The sequence below is a fragment of the Notechis scutatus genome, chromosome 4 (assembly GCF_049901735.1).
Source record: "Notechis scutatus isolate UNSWTSFEM ecotype Mainland chromosome 4, rNotScu1.2, whole genome shotgun sequence".
Classification (NCBI taxonomy): Eukaryota; Metazoa; Chordata; class Lepidosauria; order Squamata; family Elapidae; genus Notechis; species Notechis scutatus.
Genome location: NC_142012.1, coordinates 127,045,600 through 127,069,700, shown reverse-complemented (window position 1 = coordinate 127,069,700; position 24,101 = coordinate 127,045,600). Strand labels below are relative to the sequence as shown.

Below are 24,101 nucleotides of genomic sequence, written 5' to 3'. Positions count from 1 at the left end.
AGGTATGCAAAGGAGACGAAGGCGTGTGCTGGATACCTCTGTGGCCTACGTACGAGGAGAAGAGAATTTAGCTGGGTGGCGACCCCGTAGTGATAGTCTCATCTTGGATCATCAGTGGGAACTGGAAAAACTGAGTCTTCTACAAGAAGTAAGACTAGCCTGAGGCCTGATAACTGCCAGTTTCACATCAATGTAGTCCTGCCCCAACCAATGGGCCAGGTGGCAAAGAGTAGATTGATGTAGAGTAAAATACTTAAAATACTCTTCCCCATCCTGGATGCCCTGTAGATGTATGAATTCTAACTTCCAGAATTCTCCACCTGGCATGGCCATTTCGGATAATGGAAAGTATCAATAGCAAACTTGCCTTTCTTTCCATAGGTTGAGAAAACAAGACATTATCTGCTCTTGCGTGAGAAGCTGGAGACAACTCAGCGCTTAGGTCTGGATTCCTTGTCCTCAAGCTCCAGTGAAGATTCTGATTCCCGTAGCACATCTTATGTCTCATCTCCAATCTCTGCAGATGGTACCCCAGAAGGGAGGCCTTTACCTCTTGATATTCCTAGTGAGAGACAGAAAGAACTTGCAGTCAAGGTACAGAATATGGAATGTGCTGGAAAAGTTGGCTTCATATTTTCTTTAAGTCTATGATCCGATGGGTATTTCTGTACCTGCATTCTGAATATTCTCTGCAAGTTCCAATAGTATTTTTTGTGTGTGAAAGTAACAGTCATTCCTGAGTGGAGAAATAACATTTCTTAGCAGGAAAGCTTTCTCAGCAAAGAGCATTTCCTTAATTTGAAGGCCCATTGAGAATATATGTACATTTCTACAATACAAGTACATGGTGGTGATTTCCAGCAGCAGCACCAGTTTTTATCATCAGTTACAAAATATTTGTTTTGTAATTTCTTTCCCCCACTTCTTCAAAGGGTTGAACATTTGATTGGAGTCCATATTAATCTTTGCGCTTGAGGAGGGAAAGAGAGAAGGGAGGGAGACATATAGTTTGAGAGGCAGACAGAAAGGTAGGAAAATTGCCCATAGGAATAAAAATTATCCACACTTGTTCAGATACAGGTAGTGCTCACTTAATTACTTGTTGAATGGTTTAATGACCATTCAAAGTTTTGACAGTCTTGAGAGTCTCAGGAAGGGTGCTTGACAACCAGTAAAGCACTTGTTGTAAAACGACACGCTGCCCCAATCCCCATGATCATGTAAGGCACTTGTCATCTTACATTTACAACCAGTTGCAGCATCCCATGGTCATGTGACCATGATTAGCCTTTTTTGGGGGGCCCATTGGAGATACTGGATTTACCTAATGACCACATGGGTTACTTAATAACAGTGGTGACTCGCTTTATGATTGTCATAAATACAAAATCAAGTCTGGTCATGTGGCGATCCTCTAACAACCACCCAACTGTGATGGTAAATAGAGGATTGCCTATATAGTTAATTTTTGTTCTCGTCAGAATCAAAACTCATTTTTCTCTTTCTCTATTTTTTTGCAGTGCTTGCGTCTTCTTACACACACGTTCAACAGAGAGTACAGCCATAGCCACGTGTGCGTGAGTGCAAGTGAGAGCAAGGTAAAATACCTTCCGTGCTTTCATACCTATTTATTACTCTTATTACCCCCCATATTTTAAAACCTAATCCATTTCAGAATTGACTCCCAGAGTACCGAATAGAGCTAATACATTTAGCTCAGGATACATTGGATTTTGGAGCAAAAAAGGAGACTAACTTATATACAGTAAAATATCAAATTCTGATAATTGTGAAATGATGAAATCCCACCGTATCTGAAATGTTCTCATCCTGAACTTCTACTTTGTGTTGTGGAACAAATTGCAAGCTGACCTAAAGGGCTTATTCTAAAGCCCTGATGTCCTAACTTTTCTCTTTTACTGCACACACCCTTTAGAAGAATAAATGATAAATGAGCATAATTTGTAGACATTAAGGGCGCCTGTTTTCTGAGAAGGCCCTGAATATATAGTTGTAAAAGTGCTGAAGCATGCAACCAAGATTTGGAGATATTTGTTGTCAGACAAGCATATCCAGTGACAGATTCTTTTTATACCCAGCTATCTGAAATGTCAGTGACTCTGCTGAGAGATCCCTCCATGTCAGGCCTTGGTAGCGCAACATTGACCCCCTCCTCAACCTGTCCATCCTTGATCGAAGGCCATTATACTGCTACAGAAGCCAGGTAAGAAAGGTGGCAAGACTAAAAATGCCGGGGTTGTTTATGTATCAAAGGTACATAGTTTTACTATGAAAAATAAAGGCCATTGATCAAAATGTAATTGAAGTTATAAACCTGCTTTTTCTCTGCAGACCTCTCCAGCTCCCTTCCAGAGTAGAAAGTCCTGAAATTGAGCTCACCATTGAAGGAGAGAAGAAGAAATCCCCGGTTTGCGGCCCTGAGGATTATAAGGAAATCCCGCGTCTATTGGTTCCTGATATTCAAGAGATTCGTGTCAGGTAAAAACTATGGGCAAGTTATGGGCAAATTAGCAACTTGGCTAAAACTGTGAATTTTATTCCAATCATTATGAGTTGGATCAGATTATCAGAGGAATCATCTCATTCCAATTATATTGACCCATCCCAACTGTCAGTCTTCCAGATGTGCCAGAGACCACAAAATTGCTCCATAGACTTGATTGTTGAGCACACACTGTGCAGTTTCTATGTAATTATTAAATGGGATGTGAATGTGTCTCCTCTACAGCCCTATTGTCTCCAGAAAGGGCTACCTACACTTTCTGGAACCCCATACAAATGGGTGGGTGAAGCGCTATGTGGTTGTGAGACGCCCCTATGTCTACATCTACAACAACGACAAAGATTCTGTGGAGAGAGCAGTCCTCAATCTCTCATCAGCTCAGGTGGAATACAGTGAAGACCAGCAGGCAATGCTAAAAGTAAGAGTAAACTTTGTTCAAATAAGTGTCCCCACAACAGGTTGCTTTCTTTACTTCCCTTTCCAGGAAATACTATAGTTAGGCTGTTTTTGGCATCACTGTAAAGAGGAACTAAGGTTAAGGTAGAAAATCACTGTGGCTAAGATGATTATTTAGACTGTCAGATAAATATGCCGCTAATGTGATAGCAACCACTTTAAGAGACAGTTTGGCCTAGTGGTTAAGGCACCAGGTTTGAAGGCAGAAGACTGTGAGTTCTAATCCTGTCTTAGTCATGAAAGCTGATTGGGTGACCTTGGGCTAGGCATTCTTTTAGTCCAACTCCCATCACAGGGTAGTTGTGGGGAAAGTAAGAAGGGGAGGTGTGTTGGATATGTTCACTGCCTTAAGTTATTTATAAAATTTATATCTATAATAAATATCAATAAATAATTTGATGAATGGATTTTTTGGGATGAGAAGAAATAACCAAACCCATTCTCATTAAATATAGGTTGCAAGTTCCATATTTGCAAAACAACTTGTGCAGCAAATATTTCAGAACATGGAGTGTTGCAATATGGATTGTTAAGACTGTATGCAAGCAAAATATGGATCTCGGTTCACATGACTTGATTTCTGTAACTTGTAGTCAGTTGCAGTCATTATAAACTGCAGTCATCTTGTTCTTCTATGAATGAGCCTAACTAGCAACTTTTTACTTGGTTTAGACCCCTAACACTTTTGCAGTGTGCACTGAACATCGTGGAATTCTGCTGCAAGCAAGCAATGATAAGGACATGCATGATTGGCTGTATGCATTTAACCCTCTCCTGGCTGGATCAATAAGGTAACTGAATGCCTTAAAAGACTCATCTTTGACTTTCCAAAGAATGTATTTTTTGGAATGTTTTGCACAAACAGCTCCCATTAAATTGCTGGATAGCTGGTATAAAATTATAGAAGGAACCAATTGAAAAAGGCTCTTCTAGAAGAAGAGTAAACTAGTTCATTTATACTACTGTTAGAGATGGGCAACCTTTGATTCAGTTGAGATTCGTGTACCTGGGTGGAAGTCTGAAGCATAATTCCTCTTTGTTTTTTTTCTCAAGCCTTTACATTTGTTCTATCTTGGCTTCTCCAACAGATCCAAATTGTCAAGACGAACAACAACCCAGGCAAGAATTTAACTTAAGAGCTGTGCGCCTCAAAAAAAAAAAAACAGAAAAGTGAAATAATGGGTGCTGTTGGAAGATCCCCATCTGAAATTTGGATTTTTCCTATCATTCATCTCCTCAGATGCCTGTGCCACAGAGTGATCCATCATGAGTTACAGCTACATTGGGCAAACTCATTTCCCTTGTGTAATTTTAAAAGGGTAGTTTTCCCTAGAATTCTTGCACATATGTGATCTTCCACTCTTCTCTCTATTGGGTGGCTTATGACTACTAACAAAGCAAGAGCTTTTTTCTTTCCTTCTGTTTTTTTTTAAGTCCTAAATCAATTGTTCAATTTAAAGAGATAGGAATTTGCAAGAGTGAACGCTAATGCTATTTAAAGAGATAAAAGTGATAGAATTATGTGCTGCTAATTCATTACTTACTGTTGACATTTTACAAATTACTTGATAGAGAAAGAGTAGTATGAGATTATATTTATAAGGTATTTATTTCTATTTACTTCACTGAAAATAATATGCATTCTGTTAATCATGTGTTTCGGGGTCTCCCTTAACTTATGCATATTCCTGATGCTGGACTGCATTTTTGGTAAAGGAAAAGATACCCAAAGGAGCAAGGCTATATTTATTTGCTTTTCAAGTTGCATTTGTTGTCTAGACATTTCTTTCCAGTTTGTTTAATTAACAACATTCTCCCCCTCCTTATCCGCTCCCCTCCACTAAGACAGAGTTTTTGTTTTTTTAAATGCTGTGACTGAAGGCAAAGGAACAGCAACAGAAAATAGAGGAAGCAGCTCTCCCCTTCTGCTTCTTTTTTTCTTGTAGGGTGGCTTACAGTTTTCCATTGGATACATATAAGAGCATAAACAGTCACCTGCTGGATTGGACCACTGGCCAATCTCGTCCAGCAGCTTGTTCTCACAGTGGCCAACCAACTGCACAAGGAAGCCCACTAATCTCCCAGCAGATGGCCTCCAGAGGCAGTCACCCTGCTATCAAGGCTAATAACTACCAACCCCCCCGCTATTTCTATGAATTGGTCCAACCCTTTTTTGAAGAGTCAAGCTGATAGCCAGCACCACATATTCCAAGCAGAATAATTTGTGAAGGAAAAATTTAAGCACCCCCCAGCCAAGTATTCTTTTGCTCCCAGAATATTGCTTTTCATTAATTAAAAAAAAGAGCCCACGAAGAAGCACTGACCTTCCATCTTAATAAGGATGAACAGCTGGCACTGAACATGTGCTGTTCCTAAAAAGAAAATGCTGGTGAGAGGGCTGCTTAATCCTTTCCCTGTTGCCAAATATTATTCATGGCATGGAACAGTTTTTCTCTACCTTACTGCCCTGTCGAGTTAGGGCTGTAGTTCTCAGATTTCCCTGTCAACATGGTCATAGTAGCTCTACATGCATGGAAGTACCAGATGAAAAAAAGCTAGCAGGACCGGGAGAATGCTTTTCATTAGCGATGTCATAGATAATATTTAATTATCGTATAATATAGCCATTTGAAAGAATATGGCTGCACTCTTTGATAAGGAAGGATGGACAAAAGGCAATGTATGCAGTGCAAACTCAAGATGGTGTCTAGTCTTCCCAAGAAAAGAAAGAACTACTATGTGTTGCTTGCACTTAAAACTGATTGTCTGGAAAAGAGTTTGTTGTTTTCTTTTCTGAGAAAAGTAGATTTAGAGAATTCAGTGGGAGTATAGCAAATATGAAAGGGATCCTTATGTAGGAAAGGGTATGCCTTTCTATCACTATAGGAAGTGAAGCTGTTAAAAATCTCCTTCAAAATGTTATCTCACTGCTTTTTTTTCTTTTTTGTTAGAATAGTGGAAAGGACCAATTGGAAAATGAAGCTGACCAAAGCATAGACTCTAAAAAATCAATCAATCCCTAGAACTAAGTAGTTGAGGAAGACATTTTCATTTTTATTAAACTTTTAGAGTAATCTTGAAAGCAAAAGTGTTTTATCTCAGAGTTCTTGTTTTTGGTGATTTTTTTTTTTAATAAAATGGGTATCTATGTAAGCCAACCTTTGGCAAGCCTCTGAAAATCCCCAGCCCTTCTAATATATGTTCCTAGGAATGTGGCATATTTCACTAATAGTGAATCTTGATTTGCACAGCATGGATACACTTTGGTTTCATTGTCTCCCACTTTTTTTGTTGCATTCATTGGTCCTCTGTGTGATGCCCAGATGAAAGTTTGTTTAAGGATATACTGTTTGAATTTCATGTGCATGTGAAGTGAGACGTGTGAATATAAAGGCAAGAATATCACAATCCCTTAGAATTGATAGATTAAGTGGATTGGTAAAAGTATTCCAGAGGTACAAAAATACAGGTTTCAGCAGGAATAACTCTGCTAGATTAGACAAAAACTCCAGAATCCTTTTATAATGCTGTAGTCTCTGGCTGGAAGATACTTGCTGGATTCACATAACATTATCAAGCCAATTGCTTCTTTTTAGCTTACACTGTTGTGTGAATCCAGAAAATGTGGGTCGTTGATGTTTTTTGATTTGGTGTGTTGTATAAAATTAGTTAACTGTGATTTATTCTGTAAACCATGACTTAATGGTGTTTGAACACAGCCACTATATGATTGTGAGATTTTCTACATATTTCCTCCTGATTAGCTCTCTTTAAGATAGCATTTCTTTCCTCAAGAAACTATTTTTAAACATCTATAGGACAGAGCCTAGTAGATCCAATATCTTACTGATCTGGGGTCAAAATTGAGAATCATGGACCCCTCCAGACATTGCTAAACTGCAACTAACCAGAAGCATAATGATGCTGGAAACTAGTTCAGCAAATCTGTGAGGAATCCAGGTTTCCATTCATTTATCTAACATAAAACACTTGTCTTGCTCTTTTAAGAATTATTAGCACTAGTTCTTAATTCTGATCAGTCAAACACTAATTAGGTTGGGACAACTGTTTGGGCAGAATGTGTTACCCTGATTTAAATGCACAAGAAAGGTATTTTTACTGCCCTTTCAGTGAGAAGGTTTAAGAGATTGTCAAGTGACACTTTTATTTACTTTAATCTTCATTATTTACTCTGTGTTTGCAAAATAGCAAAGAATTATAATAATGACTTTAAAACAGCCTTGATAGGCAGTTTTATTCATTTCAGCTTTCCAGCCTGAAGCTGCTTCCAGACAATGTGTTTACAGTAAAATTGTGTATGTCTTGTTCATTCACATTTAATGAGGAATTAACACCACAAAGTCATCCTCCGGTAACCCTTGTGTTTTTCTAGTGGTGCTCCTGTCTTTTTTTAAAACTGAAGAAAATCACACTTTAGGGAAATTAATAAATAAGCAGTAACATCTATTTAAAGCTGTGCTGGGTGGGAAAACTATCTAAATTAGGATAGTTAGGAAGATTTGTCATCGACATTTGGGAATGCTTTTATTTTTGTATTCCTTGCCATGAATTTCTCACTGCAAGGCCAATTCCTCTTTTATAGTGCAGTTCCTTTTTCAAAACATTTTTTTCATTTAACCCTTGCAATTCATTTAGTTGTTCTTTAAAAAAAAACCAAGGCAGATTATATGTTTGATTTAAAACAGTAGTTTCCAATGTTTTCCTTTACATAGATACTACATTATCAGCAACGGTTTTGGGGAGCACCACATAAGTCAAGGACTAGCATTATAATGCTTGTGGGCACCAGAAATGACCATCCAGAAAACCTCAAAAATAAATGGTTTTTTAAATAAATGGCTGAAATCATACTATGAAGTTTGGGGTAAATATGCCAAAATTTGGTGAACTGATTAACCTTTTGTATTAGATTTGAAGAATTTTTATTTTGGTCCATGCCAGGTATTATCTAACATTCTCTAAGCTACAGATTGGGGACCACTTATCTCTAAAGCAACTCTGTTCTTGATTATTCCATTTGCAACAACTTCTCAAAGGAAGCTATGAGATACTTGTTCCCTCTCAAAAGGAAGTTTTATTAAAATCTATGACACAGAGTTTAACTATTTAATTAGAAGATTTGACAATACTTTGCTATATATTTAAATAGTTGCATTAGAGCATTTTGTAGCAAATAATTGATTTTTTAAAAAATGCCATATTCTGATCCTATGATGAAGACAGATGATAGACAGACAGATAAGATAGGTAAGACAGGTGTTCAGTGAATGGAATATAGTAGCCTTTTTTTTTATAGAAAAAGTGGGATTTCAATGTAGAAAGTCCACTGTGCTTCAGGTTATAATTTACAGTGAGAAACAATGATTTTCTGGCACTATATATCATCCTAATTCTGGAAACATGCTAAATCTAAACATTAAATTATCTCATAGAAATTTGATTCTCAGTTTTTCATTTAAGGTTGATTCTTGCTCTCTTATTAATATCTGGCCTATCACCCACCAAACTAATTATTTAATTAGACCAAATAAAATATGTAAACAGCAAATGAGCACTGTTGAAATGTAGGTTTCCTAAAATCTCTAGCTGTTGGAAGTCAACTTGAAGAAAGCATCTGAACTTGGGCATACTTCCTCTGAGAAACAACCACACTTAGTATACTCTGCAAATGATTTCTAGTTAGCAAGTTTCACAATGGGGCTTTTTCCCCAGGTAGGTGTGCAGAGGACCACAGGCTTAGTCATCTGAAAAGTAATGTACTCTTTTAAATAAAGGAGAAACTTATAGAAGTTAGAAAAGTTTGTTCTTTTTGAGCATATGTTCTGTATCAAAACTTCTATAAATGGCATCCTCTGTGAATACTGTACCGCACTATAGAGCTGATATTATTCCCACCCAGCACAGTTCAGGAGATGCAAAAATCAAAAGGATCAGAATATCCTTATTATTGAGACAAAATCAGGTACCTGAAAAGTCTTTTAGTTCCTTGTACAAATCTGAAATTGTCAGATATTTCATTATAACAACAATGAATGAAGTAGTTATGTCAGTATTCTTGCTTGTATATATTTAGCTCTTCATATTAAGCAGTCAATAAATATATACTATCAACTGCACAATAAAATCAACTGCACAATAAAAACAGAAAAAAGAAAAAATGCTCGAGTGGATTGTGGACGAATGAATAGTGGAGCATGCCTTAGGTCAGCCAACCTGAAGAGCATGTCCTTCCATGGTGCAATGGTTGGGTTAAAGCTTGATCTCATGCTTTATTTCATGTTTCTTGGGCCAGCAAACCTACAAAGAACATGAGTTTTGAGTTGAGATGAAAGGTTTGACCCAAAGCCACTAGGATGAGCAGAAATATTTTGAGCAGAATGTAAAAATAATAGATAACAATGAGTTGGTGAATTCTGATCTCAGCATATTGACTGTAACTTGTCATATATAAAGCAAGATGCAGCTTTCGGCTGAGTGAATATCCTCAAATGATTGTTATTTATAACAGGGTAGTGAAGACCTAATCACCAGCAGATCATTTTTCTTGGCCTCTGTATTACTGAGGGTGCTGCTTCATTCATTGCTGGAAAAAAATCAAGCTGCTAAGAAATACTATCCAGACTTCAGCTGAAATAGATGAATCTCTATTGATTTATTATAATCCTTTTGACTTTGTTTGAATGTAAAATTTTAAACTGTTTAAAATGTTTTTGGAACTAAGTACTTAGTTCCACTAACAAGGCCTTTGTTGAAAAGAAAGTTCTTATTTGTTTTTCCCCTACTATGTTCATATTTTGGAGCCTTATCAATAGGAAACTTAACATGAAATGCAACAGGGTAAATTTTTAACTCTGCTTTCTTATACTCCATACCCTTGGTGGCAACCTCAAGAGGGAAATTAGTTATTGTAATGATATAAAAGAACACCATGGTATTGTACTAACTCACACATTTCCATAATATACATGCTGGAGATTGATGCTTATTTACTGAGTGGCACAGTTTTCTGTTTCTTCAGCTGCACACACTAAATTGAGAGGCACTTATCCCATGCAGAAGTTCTTTCTATCACTTACCAGTAGATTACTCCAGCACGATAGACTTGAATATCATCATAAAGCAACAGAAATGAAAGGAACATAATTAGCCAAGAATAAAAAAATACCACAAGTAAATTGCATACCTCTGGTAACTTGCGGCTATAACACAAGGCATTTAACTGTTTAATATGCTATTACCGTCTCTTTTTCTGTCATGTATTCAACTGCATATACAGTATGGAGGATTTCTAACATTCATAAGCTGAGATTCAGTATCAAGATCTTTCTGTATAATAACAGGTTATAGTTATTTAATTTTTCTTATTTTGCCTGTGCTTCCATTATCTAGTTTGTCTACATGAGTTCTTCCTGTGATGCCATCTCCAAATGCTGGGAGACTATTTCTCTTGCTTTGTACAGTATATACGTGATTGCTGTGGGAACACCCTTACCACTGTATAAATAACAATACTGAAGTAATGAGTCTAGTTTTCTTGATGTCTTAAATTATGAGTGTTGGAAATTAGGGTCTTAAACTGTTTGTGTACACTTCAGGCACTGTTCAGTAAAAGAAATAAATGTGGCATTTATGCAAATACTAGGCTGTGTTTTTGACCTTTTTTTAAAAATCAAAAGTTGCTGTATCATAAAAATCGTTTGAATGCCAGAAGTAACCAGAAATAAACATGTGCTGCAAAATAATCATTTCAATTCATAAGGGAAAACTCCATGAAATGATTAACTGTGTAAAAATGATAACAGTAAATCATACTGTGGTTTGAAATAATATGCTGTCCGAAACATGAATAGTCCAGATTGTGGCCACATCTCTCCAAATTGACATAATTGATTCAGATTACATAATAATTGATTACACCTCCACATATCATCTGAATTTGATTTGATGGTTAATTCGTTTCTTCAAACCTCAATTCTAGTGGCAGAGGCAGCAGCAAACATCCATTCCTGCAGTAGTATTTCTGCAATTTCTTTTTCAATTTCCATCTACAGCCATGCAGGCTTTCCCCCCCTGTCATATGACAGGGTATAGAAATGTTAGCTTTCCATAATTGAGCTACAGAATCTATCACAACTAAGTGTGCTATACATAGAAAAGTGCTGGATTGCCAGCACTGGCAAAAAACGATTTTGCGATCAATTTGGTAGAGGCACAATCAGCAAACTACTTCCTGCTACAGAACTGTGATGTAATTGACTGAAATTTAGCACATTGTAGAGACCTCATTTCCATATGTATTTAACTACAAATCCTATCTCCCAAACTAAGAGACAATGGGTTCACCATGCTTGTATTTGCATTACAAATGTGATTGTATCATTTGTTATAAAAACTTTAGCAATAGTTAGATTAGGTGAGATAAGCGTTTATTTGATACTTAAAAAATACAACCAAGTGCACATTTGCCAAGAGTATTTAGTGGAATAAAAGGGCCCTGACTCTGGAGGCTTCAAGGCTTCTGAAAATACAAGCATCCAATACAAGTGGCATTTTAGTTGCTAATTTTGGTAAATTCACCCTGCTTCTTTTGGCCCTGAATTAATTTTTCTACTTCACATGCCATTTGTCATCAAATTCATGTATTTTGTAATTGTAAAAGCCTTATTGTGAACTTAAGGGTTGTTCAACAATAATCTACTGGGGCACCTGGCACAGATTGGAAGTAATCTATAATTTCCATACATTTCTCCTAACCATTTTAAGAGTTCCTCATCATCACATCATAGTAGCAAAAATCTGTATGTAATGTAATTAAGATGCTGAAATAGAATTACACCTTAGTAACAGTGTTACTCAAATTATAAGTAAAAATGTAAACAAATCTTAGCAAACAATTTCCAGTGATGGTGTGGTCCCCTGCTTTGTTCTTTCAACTTGCTGCTGTCCATCGCCCATGCTCCACTACTGGCACTTGGATAAAATTATGGTTACCGCATCTCGGCTGCAAAAAATCTGAAAAAGTACGAAACTACTTTTAGGATTTTTGCAGCCCAAATATGGACACTCCAGCTATTATATGACCATGCTTGCTATTTAAATTAAAGGTCAACGTTTGTGGGCCGACAGAAAGGTCCGGTGACATTATCACCTGCTATTAGTACAACCGACCAGCCCTGAATCCTGAATGCTACTCGTTCTGCTCCCCCCGCAGGAAGCTAGGGCTACTCGGGCAGCAGATGTGGCACTTTCAGTTTTTAATCTATGAATTATCAGATATCGAGCTACTGTATAATCTCATGATGCTCCTTGGGGCTTGGAGCGATGGCCGAGAGCCTTCCAGTCGTACGAGACGATCCACCTTCGGAGCCATCGGGAGTGGGGACCAGAAGCTGCAGCGCCTCCCCAAGCGGAAGAAGGCTGAGCTCTTCTTCCAGATCACAGAAAGTATCACACAGACCGGCCCTCCTCAGGTTTCCTTCCAGGGCTTTCCCCTGGAAGGAGATAGCCGAGGAACCGCCCCGGAAGCAGCTGGGCTACGCCCGCCGCCCTTTGTTGGGGGCCACAGAGACCAGACCTCAAAAACAATTCAGAGGCGTCTTCGGACTCAGGACCTTCCGGCCACTTGAACGAGCCCTCTCGCTGGTTTTAGCCTCCCCAAGATTGCCGCGACCGTCGCCTTGAGGGCCGGAGTGCGAAGGCGGCGCTTGAGTCACCCTGACGCTAATGATTGACAGCTAGGCCCGCCTTTGCGCGAGGAGGAGGAGGGGGGAGGGAGCGGCTCGCGCTGGCCGGTGCCGCTGTAGCCTCGTTAGGGCTGGATGGATCTGTTCGGGGACCTTCCGGAGCCAACTCCTCCGGCAGTAGCAGCAGTAGGTGAGTGGCGGGACCCTTTTGGGGTCGCCCCCACCCCCATGTTGGAGGAGGAGTGGGCCCGAGTCTGCAGGAAACAGGCGAGCTGGGTTAGCTTCTCTTTCCCAGGAGCCTTCCGTGTTGCCTTGCTGCAGCTTCCCGAAGGAGCAGAAGCGGCTCTCTCGGACCCTTGTGACGTTCTAGTCACAACTGTAATGCTGTAATGCTTAGAATTAATCCCGCTCTGTCAAGCACGAGTCAACGCGCATGCGCCTGTGACCCCACTGGGAAATCCACGAGTCTCTTATTGACACTCGGGGGTGACCTCTGGCGGGCGCAAGTAACACCTGAGAAGCCCGGGTGGCTCCTAACAGCCAAATCCTGAGGAACAGCCATTCCCACCAGTTTTATAGCTAGAAGGGTGAGGCAATTACCTGGCGATAGGATTGCTCTTGCCATAATAATGTTAAAGTTGTAAAAAGTAATGTGTAAAAAACTGGACACCAGCTAAACGAAACAAAGATGTGTCAAAAAGTGTTTACTATTTGATGTCGCCTGGCAGTCTTTGAATTTTTGCAGCTCTATTTGGCAGTCCTATTTTTGAATACTGTATGTTAATAGATTACTCTGTATTTGGTTTTGTTTTATTTGGTTTTGTTTAGAGAAAGAGGGACAGAAAGGATCTCTGCTTTTTGATGATCTTCCTCCAATCAGCAACAGTGATTTGGGTATGATTGTCGTCTATGTCTTGTGTTACTCTGAATTCTCTTGCTTTTCTCAATCAGCTACTTGAGCCCTTGTGCAAAATTCTCCTTAGAGGGCGTGGAAATTCAGTGAGTTTATCTGGTCCGAATAGCCAGGAATTTGCCAACTTGACTATAGGATTTTTCTGTTGGCAAGTTCTGACTTTTTTTACTTGTTTTATTCTCTATGGACTTCTTGTTTGCATCATATTGGTGCAAAGAGGCATTTAAACCAGTCCTTTTTACTTTTGACATTTTTGCAAGCTTAATTTTGCTGTCCCTAGGCAAGACTCCATTTTATTATGCATTTAGATGTAACTAAGATTATTTTCTAGCAATGGAACTGTAAATAATAGAAAGACTGGTAGTAGGAAAGCAAAAGCTGAATCTTAGGTTCTATGTTCTCCATTCTTTTGTTTCATTCTATCCTTGTGCCGTAATTGAACAGCGTACAAAAATACTATAACCACTCCACAGTTATTTAACTCTGAATCTTTTTCTTAAAGGGAATACTTTTATATGGAGATAGATATATAAACAGGAAGATAATTTTTAGAAATATATAGTTATGGGAAAGCCATTGGTTGCTGGAGTAACACATTTTGCAAGATCCAGTTTCATTTCCTGGGGTGGCTGGTACAGATTCAGCTTCTACTTACATCCTATATTGGTACCAGTACTGACTGACATATCAGATAGTTTTCTTTTGAAACAAAATTTCTAAATACACTGCCAATTTTTAATTTACTTTTAAAGAAATGTTACTATGACTTAAATTAACAATTCATACTTCTAGTTAGTTTTATTGGTCAATGACTAAAATAAATTTCTGTCTACCTCTAGTTATGTGTCTTTTTATAAGCTATATTTTAATATGGATAATGAACATAATCTTTTCCATGTCTATTTCAAAGCTATTTTGTAAGGCCTACTTCTAAGTATAATATTATACTTACTTAGAAGTATTTGCAGTCCTAGTGCTTTCCTCTTCATTTTATGAATTGGATTTAGTGCCATATGTGAAATGGCTAAAATGTTAAGTAGCTGTTAAGCTTGGCAGAGTTTTTTGTAGATGAAACTGCTCAAAAATCTAAATACTGTTATGTATTTCCTTGTTTGGTTGGGTTTTTTTTTAGGAGCAGGAGGCTCTTTGCTATTTGATGACCTCCCACCTGCCAGCAGTGGCAACTCAGGTGAGCCATGACTAAATTTATTTTGCTATTTATTACGATGCTCTAATAGAGTTACACTTGAGTGTTACCTGTTTAAGTACCTGTGGTTTACACTAAATGCACACAGGCAATGTGTCTAAAATGATATTAGAAGAAACGGTAAAATGTCTCTCTGATTTTCCTTTTTTCAGATTAGAGAATTTCTATGCTGTTCATGTTTTTGTTATGATACTAATCAAGTACTTGACTAGGGTGAGATTACTACTCTGCTATTGCTGAGGCCATAAATATCGACACAAATTTACCTCAGATCAATATTTGTGGAGAAATAGCAATCAGGGAATTGGTTCAGCATGTTCCCTGAGTAGTTGGTCCAAATTAATCTTCTAAAGCAGGGGTCGCCAACCTTTTGGACCTCAGGGACCACCAAACTCATAATTTTAGATCCCAGGGACCACTAACTGGTTCTGTGGGCGTGGCCTAATTTGTGGGTGTGGCTTGGTGGTCATGTGACTGGCTGGGCATGGCTTATATGTAAATATTATAAATATATAAATATTGAATTATTTTTATAAAAAAGAGCAACTTTTACCAAAATCAGGCAGAGCAGACAGATTGAGTTGCTCACAGAATCACAGATTCATTCAGAAATCTATCTGCCATTGGCTAGCTCAGTCTGTCACATAAAATTTGCTTGCAAGCAAACTCATAAAATTTGCTAGCAAGCAAACTCACAAAATTAACTCACAACACACCATGCATGTAAATATTGAATTTTTTATTTTAAAAAAGAGCAACTTTTACCCAAAATCAGGCAAAGCAGGCAGATTGAGTTGCTCACAGAATCATTCAGTGATCTATCTATCTGCCATCGGCTAGCTCAGTCTCTCAAAATTGCTTGCGGTGAGTCTGCACTGAATTTGCTTGCAAGCAAACCTTCAGTCCTAAGGGAGATTTGGCTGTGCTTAGCTAGAAAGCAAGAAATCCAACCATTTCCTGCTTCCTGGCTAATCTAAATCTCCCAGCATAGCAGAACAGATTATGGTCAGAAGAAGGAAAAATAGCAATTTAGCAGACAAGTTTGCCGGGTAAGGAGTGAGTGGGCGGGTAGGGAGGGTTCCTGCGGGCCATGTGGGCTGAGCAGCCTTGTGTTTCTACGCAGCCTGGATTAATTGCTTTGTGGGGGTGCTCTGGGGGTGAGATTTCTCTGCGGTTCACCAAAATTTTCTCATGGCCCACCAGTGGGTCGCGGCCCACTGGTTGGTGACCACTGCTCTAAAGCAGCTGTTCCTTTATTTTATTGGCCTGCATTTCCATGTAGTGTACAATTAGGCCTTTTTACTTCAATTTTAAATATCAAAATTTATGACAACCTTGGTTTTTTATTTCAAAATATTAAAGCCAATCTAAGCTAAAGGAAAAACTCAAGCATAATTAGGTAACAGAATAATAGTAGTATACAATGTGTCACCATTTGCCATTTAGGGCACATCAAAGTATGCCTACAGAACACTGCTGTTATTTGAGTTGAACTGGCTCACAGTAGGCTTTCCAAGTCGAGTTCAAGATGCTGGCTTCCATCTTGAAAGCTTCATAGCTCAGGGCCCAAGTTTCCTACTAGCCCTGTTAGTCCTTTGGAAAACTTGAATATGTGTTTTTTCCCCTCTGGCACTCAGTTTTTATTGGTGCCCAGTTAACGTATCAGTATTTTATGTGTGCTGGGAAGTGGTTGCAAGGCATCTCATTCTTTTCATTATGTATATTGTGGGTTTAACATGGTGTTTTATGAACTGATTTTATTGTGCTAAATTCTTTGACTAAGATGGGTGGCCATATAAAGTCTATAATGAAATAAATAACATTTTTTTGTTTTTCAGCTTCTCATCCCACTGAGCAAGTTTCTCTTCCTGTGAGCTATGGGAAGGGAGAGAAGAGGAAGTCCATTGAAGGAGAGAAGAATGGGAGTGAAGAACTTGTGGAAAAGAAAGTTTGTAAAGGTTTTCAGACACTCTGAAGCCAAATATTTTATTCTATTCTAGTGCTGCTTTAAATAATAAAAAAGTGAAATTGTTTTCCTAAGATGGTTTTGCTTGTAGCCACTCATAAGAATGGGAGGAATTGCTGTACATAGATGAAATCCTTCCTGAGTATTTCTACCTTAGATGAATTTGTGTTTCTCCTTCCTTAAGGGTACCAATGCAAATCCTTTTTCACTTAAGAATTACGATCATGCTGCTGTCATATGTATTAGCTGCATTCCTTCACAGAACTCAAGTCAGCATCAAGTATTACTATTTTTCTCACAGCTGCCACTTTTATAATTCTTATGTTTAAAAAATTAAGCATACAGATTGCTTTTTAACCTGATTGGATTCTGTTTGCAAAAACAATATATACATAATTAAGATTACCTAATGTAATTAGTACAAATTTGAAGGCTATCCCAAAGTATTCATTGTGCCACATGTATTTTTTTCTGTGTGTTGCCAAATTTATATTATTTGGAGCAACATGACTTAGTTGCTCCTGTATTGTGCACATCCTAGTGTCATTTTGCCTAGGACACTGTGTTATGGCATGGTTTTAATAATGACTTGCTGATTATCTAAATTGTTGACTCAGTGCATGATTTATCAGCTATAGTGAATAGGTCCAAACATCAAGCTAAACCAAAATATTAGATATGGTTTATGCAGTGTGAGAAGCCTGTCCTTATTTATCCCCTTAGTGATGCAGGGAGCATCATAGCTAAACTTGCCCCAGGTTAAATATAGAAACCCAAACACAGTCTCTAAATATTTCACCTGAATTATAATGTGATGGCTGTTGGATAAGCTTTTCTTAGCATGATGTTCAGATTTTCAGTCAGAGGTACCATACAGGGACTATTTACAGTTTCAGCATGGATTATAATGAAGAGGTTGTTAGAATTCTGGTCCTTATTTTTGATAGCTGACTGTAGTGCTATTACACAGGAAACATGTTCAGGGATTAAATATGGGTGCATTTTGCTCTGTTTTTCTTTAGATTCTGCAGGTATTCTTGGTTTGAAAGGTTACGTAGCAGAGAGGAAAGGTGAGCGAGAAGAGATGCAAGATGCCCATGTTATTTTGAATGATATCACAGAAGAGTGCAGTCCCTTGTCCTCTCAAATGTGAGTTACGTAGTTACTTTTTGATTGGATTTTTGTGTTTTCCTCCTGGGTTTAATTGCTTGTCTGGATGGTAACTTCAGCTGGTTTATTTTGCTTTACAAAATAAATAACTATTTTGTTTTTTGTTTTCTATAATGCTATAATGATGCAATATATATATATATATATATATATATATATATATATATATATATATATATATATATATATATATATATATAATTTTAAATGTCACTGATTTTAGGAACCATGACTAAAAAGAGAATCCAAGACATCTAAAAAAGATGTCAGAACATTCACATTTTTAAATTTAAATTTTTGCAGAATAAAATGACAAATTCTTCCCCAAAGAATGATTGGGAAGAAAATAAAGCATTAACTCCCCCCAAAACTGAATTAAAAATATTGATAAGTAATTATGTATATACAATATATGTATATGCTCTTTTTTAATAGATCTATTTTATATTTTGAGTTTCTAGCTTATTCCAGACGAGCATTTCTTAATAACTTACATCTTTAGCATGATCTTCTTTTACTTTTTACATTAACCAGGAAAGTAAAGATTCTTCCCACTTGGAACATAATATTAAACCTGTGTATTAAGTAATTTGACATCACAGTCTTCATGTATATATAAGGCATTGATAACCATAATGCAATATTATTTAATATGCACTTATATCTAAATATAAAATATGTAAAACAAATATAACATAATATAAACTAATATCGGCAAGAAAATAGTTATAAATAATAAAATATCTAAATATCAGCATATCTTCATCTTTGTTGAATAGAATTGGCCAAGTGTGATTGGACACACAAAGAATTTGTCTCAGGTGCATAAGCTCACCATGTATATATAAACAAGTAATTGGTCATAAATCATAGTTAAAATTATTAATCAATTACAAACAAAAATTGATAAATCATAAGAAACCAATAGGATAGTAGGAAAGATGAGAAAAGATGAGAAGTGAGACAGTGCTATGGGAATCAAGTATTCAGCGGAGTGATGGCAGAGGGGAAAATCCAGTTGTTTTGGCATGCAATGCTCTATAGTGGCACCCTGAGGGGAGAAGTTGAAATAGATCATGTCCAGTATGTGAGGTAGATATTTTCTCTGCCCTCTTTCCTGTTCGTGCAGCATGCAGATCCTCAGTGGAAGGCAGGCTGTTTCCTATTGTTTTTTTCTGCAGTACTATCTATCTATTGAAGCAAAGAAACATTCCTACATAAAAGATCCTGGGAAAACAAATATAAGAGGGTTTTTTTCAAACTTCAAGAGATCAGACCTACTGTTGAAAAAGGAGAGTCTGTATATTCGCATTGAGGACAAGATAAAAAATCCCATAGGAGTTAAAGTGTAGTATTTTCTTGTACAGGTACTGGAATCTTTTCATAACTGAATTGTTAAGGGAAGTCTTGGAACTGGAAAATGTAAAACAGATCACTTTAGCTTTTCTGAGGCTAGGAAACATTCCTGTGTGTAGGTTGCAGGAAAGATTAATTTTTTTCTGGATCTCATGTTACAATTTCTACAGTTCTGTTGATAAATAAAAATTCAGTATCGTGCCCAATTTCAGAGTGAGAACAGTCTTTATCTATACGTTCTTTATAGAATTCGTGTCTCATATTTTGCTGTTTTTGATGGCCATGGAGGAGTTAGAGCTTCAACATATGCTGCACAGAATCTGCATCAAAACCTAATCAGAAAATTTCCTAAAGGTCAGAAAATATGGTGGTATTCTTTGAGTTCTACTTCGGTTGAGACCCACATACTGACTTGGATCTGTTAATAGGATATTCTTATATACTATCCTTTGGAAGATATACACTGATTTAAGTGTGTGAGTTAATTAAACAGTATCAAGCAGTACCTGAAGAATAACTTGGGTAAAACCGAATCTAAATCATTAATTTGATTTGTAGACTTTCTTAATCCCATATTCATGCAGGATTAAGCAAAATAATTTTCCTTTCACTATGAATGCTGAATTTTCTGTTTTCTCTGAGAGCTGCAAAGAATGGCTGGGGTGTCAATTCTGGAGTGTGTGTGCCAATTCTTTCTAATATTTTCTCCATTAACCTCTGGGTTAGGTGTCTGATTGTTCCCTTTGAATATAAAACAGGAGAGGTACCCAGTGTGGAGAAAGCAATAAGGAGATGCATTTTGGATACTTTTAAACACACAGATGAGGAATTTCTCAAACAGGCTTCCAGCCAGTAAGTATATACTTATCGGGGATATAATATGTCAAGGTATTTGAAGTAGAATCTCTGTAGAAAGTTGGAGGGGATGCAACTTTGAATTTTTTTCTTCTATCAACCAATTTCTGTGTATGGAAAGGTGGCCATTTGAGAAAAATATTATCTGATATTTATTTGCTATTTTTAGAACTTGGATAGGAGAGGAAGGTACTCCAACACGTGTTCTGGGATGTTGCACTTGAAAATACCTGAAAGGCTGTATTGCACAAGTGTCAAACTCACGGTGTCACATTGCTGTCATGTGACGTTTCGCGATGTGTTTTTCCTTCATGGAGCTGGGATGGATGTGGCCTGAACACGATGCACCTGGCCCACGACCGCCAGTTTGACATCCCTGCTGCATTACATGTGTGGGGTTCCATAAGGCCTCACATTTCCATCATTGTAATGGGGGACTTGGTATCTTATAAGAATCACCTTGAGTAGTTGGACTCATCTTTGTTTTGCCCCCCGATTTCTGAAACCTGCAGGAAACCTGCTTGGAAAGACGGTTCCACGGCAACCTGTGTGCTGGTGATTGATAACACTCTGTACATTGCCAACCTTGGTGACAGTAGAGTAAGTCACACTGAAAATTGTGGGTCCTACATGTGATTCATAGTATTAAACAAAGGGTAATTGTTTTGTTTCAGTGATAAGATGTTATAAACTATCCTTTAGTTCAGTAACTGGTTTTTTTAACCAAGGGACCAGGAGAGTAATACAGACTCTTCTTATATTAAGCACCTGGTGATTAGAATAGAATGGAATGGAATGGAATGGAATAGAATAGAATAGAATAGAATAGAATAGAATAGAATAGAATAGAATAGAATAGAATAGAATAGAATAGAATAGAATAGAATAGAATAGAATAGAATTCTTTATTTGGCCAAGAGTGATTGGAAAATCACTGGGTGATTTGGGAGAGGGGTATTTTTAGTGCCCTCTAGGTGATGCTCTATACTGGGTGATGATGTCTATTATATTTTTTTACTTTTTCTTGAATATGGGTGTAGGTAAGCTCTGGTGCCTTTTGCTACCTAAGTAGAACGCTTGATATTTCAATACAGTAGGGGTTGGCAACCTTTCAACATCCAGCACTATTACATGAAGTCAAGGGGCATCCCAGATATCTCAAAATAAACAGTGCTCAGAATGTTGGCAATCTTACCCAGAGTTCAAGAGATCTCAGTCTTCTTGTTTGGTTGGGTTTTTTTTCTCCCTTTGCTTATTTTTCTAAAAAAAATCATTCCAACTTCATTTGAGGGGGTTGGCAGTGCTGCTTTGAGGTCAATGGGGCCTTTGTTCCCCAGATGTCATTCGTTAAGGACTACAGTACAATGTGCTGCTTAGATCTTGCTAGCAGAGACTTTATGCTTATAGCCCTGGCACTTGCTTACAAGAGTTATTTTGTCAATACAGGCAATTCTTTGCCGTTACAATGAAGAGACTCAGAAGCACACAGCTTTGAGTCTTAGCAAAGAACATAACCCAACTCAGTATGATGAGCGGATGAGGATCCAAAAGGCTGGAGGCAATGTCAGGTAACAAATAGGAAGCAACAAAGGGAAATGATGGGAAGGGATGTCAGAGTTGCCAAAAGTTTCAGCAACTTCTTGAGGAATTTATGTGGTACAAAGCTTAAAACGTTGGTGTTGCAAATCGAGGTTGAAAGTCCTATGGATCTCACTGGCTGAGTTAGGGACACACTAAACTCAATTTTCTTTTTGTTATGGGAATAAAGTTAGGAAAAGCATCTATATCAGTTTGAAAGGTTGAAAATGGTTGAAAATGTAATAAATGTTGGGTATTTAATTATGGGTTTTACATATACATGCACAAACTCCATATAAATTGTGATGTGGCAAATATATTTTAATTGATATTTAACATAACATTAAGGTTCTAACAAACATTTCATTAACAAAAAGGTAAAACAGGTTTTCCCAGCTTGATCCCCTTCAGATAGCTGTTTTAGATTATTGATTTCATTATATGATAAGAGTAATGTATATATAAGAGTAATGTATATAATGTAATACAGAGTACTTCCAAATAATTCTTCAGATAAACGAGTATTGATTTCTGTTTTTAAATGTAAAGAAAACATTTGTATGTTGCTTTTAGTCACATTCTAAAATTAGAGATTGAAGCTGAGAAAAGAATTATATCAGCCATTTGTGAACACTGTAGACAAATTGAAAGATTCTAGATTTTTCTTTCTTTGACCTGCTGTGTCTCTAGATAGTCTTGATCTACAACTGCTGTCACTCTGGATTAGTGACTATGTTTGATAGAAATTATGAGTGTTATAAACCAGAGTTTCTGTGGATCTACAGTTCAGAATTACAATCCATATTTTAAGGACTTAATTTAGAGACATAATTATAAATCCAGCACCCTCCTTTTTCTGTTTAGGGAAGGACGTGTTTTGGGTGTCCTGGAGGTCTCACGCTCCATTGGGGATGGACAATACAAGCGATTTGGAGTTATCTCTGTGCCAGATGTCAAACGCTGTCAACTTACGCACAATGACAGGTAAAACTGAAACAGTACTCAGGTAAGGAAATATGCGGTGACTCTTCTAAATGGCTTCAAAAGTATAAGTACATGCTTTTTTTTGTACTTGGGTACATCTTACTGTCAGTTACTTTTGCAGATTTATCCTATTGGCCTGTGATGGTCTCTTTAAAGTCTTTTCACCAGAAGAAGCTGTGAACTTCATCATGTGTTGTTTGGAGGTGAGAGGAGGAAGGTTGTGATGAGAAATCAAGAAGAGGACAATTGTTTGCTTGTTCCTCTTTTACACTTACCATGTTGTCATTTCATCACTGAAATTTGTATTACTGTTTGCTAAAGGATTGTTGCAAACAATGTTTGAGAGGCAGCTGAGCTCTTTTGTTCTTTTCTGTTTTCTACTCTATCGGCTGTATCCTTGCTTTCAACTTCAGCAGAGACTTATTCCATCAGGTGACAAGATTATTGCCCCAGGGTTGCTTTCTCTCTCAGATTAGGGATCCAGGATACCCATTTATTTTGCCCCAGCAGCATGGCCCTGCTGTTAAACAGGGCAACATTTCTGAGACTGCAGAGAGAGTGATTTTGCTTCCTGTTAAAATGCAGAAAAGGTATACAGGAGCATGCCCATTATGTGAGTTATTTTTGTGGGAAAATAAAGGGGCCTTAAAACTAATACAGATAGTATTTTATGGACTTCAGTCCATTCTTATGTATTGTAATTTTAGAGTCGAGGCAAGATACTGTTTTCTTATTTTGGGGGACTTATTTCAGCAAATGAGGTTATCTCTCTTTTAGGTTACATTCTCTGTTTAATAGAATATGCAAATAACTATGTTGAAGCCTACATTATTACTTCTAGACCAAGAGGTATGATGCAGATTCAAAATGTCAGATGAGACATGACTATATAAAATTAACTCATTGGAGTGAAAGGAAATTACCCTGACTTGTGTGATCTACTACTTCTCAACAGGATAAAGCTATGCCCACAAGAGATGCCAAATCTTCCGCTGATACAAAGTATGAAGCAGCCTGCAACAGGCTGGCCAACAAAGCAGTGCAGCGAGGATCAGCAGATAATGTCACTGTGATGGTGGTCCGGATTGAACAGTAATGGGACGAATACATGCAAGGAAGATCCATAACAGCATGCAGCCAATTTAATAGAACACAATAGTGTGTTTGTGAAATGTGCGCGTGTGTAGAATTTTATGGATTTCCCCCCAGACGCTTATTTGTAAATAAAAGGGTTTTTTATAAGCATTCAGGTCAGTTCATTGTTTCATAAATTGTAAGTAATTGGGTCTTCTGTTTTCCTCCTTCAATGGGCTACAGGCAGTAACCTAACAAAATTTCATGCAGATAGTCATGTTGTTTGCTGTCTTACAAGATGCTTCAGGTTCCAG

The 24,101-nt window shown here is 37.5% G+C and overlaps 2 protein-coding genes and 1 long non-coding RNA gene across 24 annotated transcripts in view; 2 read left to right on the top strand and 1 right to left on the bottom strand.

The window, feature by feature from the left end:
* The window catches only part of KIF1A (kinesin family member 1A), a 94,715-nt gene extending 90,565 nt beyond the window's left edge, over positions 1-4,150 (top strand). For all 22 annotated transcript variants that reach the window (XM_087964851.1, XM_087964853.1, XM_087964850.1 and 19 more), the window contains 8 exons: positions 3-148; positions 382-594; positions 1,521-1,598; positions 2,100-2,224; positions 2,353-2,499; positions 2,750-2,942; positions 3,653-3,771; positions 4,069-4,150. In XM_087964851.1, the coding sequence (XP_087820977.1) occupies positions 3-148; positions 382-594; positions 1,521-1,598; positions 2,100-2,224; positions 2,353-2,499; positions 2,750-2,942; positions 3,653-3,771; positions 4,069-4,111 (1,064 nt within the window). In that variant the 3' untranslated portion in view covers positions 4,112-4,150. The remainder of the gene's footprint in view (positions 1-2; positions 149-381; positions 595-1,520; positions 1,599-2,099; positions 2,225-2,352; positions 2,500-2,749; positions 2,943-3,652; positions 3,772-4,068) is intronic.
* Positions 85-4,117, bottom strand: LOC148130904 (uncharacterized). Its single transcript, XR_015749449.1, has 2 exons — positions 3,987-4,117; positions 85-562 (listed from the first exon to the last, which is right to left on the bottom strand). It is a non-coding gene; the product is annotated as an uncharacterized LOC148130904 (long non-coding RNA).
* A 506-nt stretch (positions 4,151-4,656) lies between the features above and the next one.
* ILKAP (ILK associated serine/threonine phosphatase) lies at positions 4,657-23,957 on the top strand. The gene is made up of 12 exons (XM_026686322.2): positions 4,657-12,874; positions 13,513-13,578; positions 14,730-14,786; positions 16,643-16,762; positions 17,793-17,919; positions 19,544-19,650; positions 20,055-20,148; positions 20,664-20,751; positions 21,598-21,719; positions 22,594-22,713; positions 22,835-22,916; positions 23,669-23,957. Exons 1-12 carry the CDS (start codon positions 12,820-12,822, stop codon positions 23,807-23,809), a joined length of 1,179 nt encoding a protein of 392 aa, XP_026542107.1. The 5' UTR covers positions 4,657-12,819; the 3' UTR covers positions 23,810-23,957.
* The last annotated feature ends 144 nt before the right edge of the window (positions 23,958-24,101 follow it).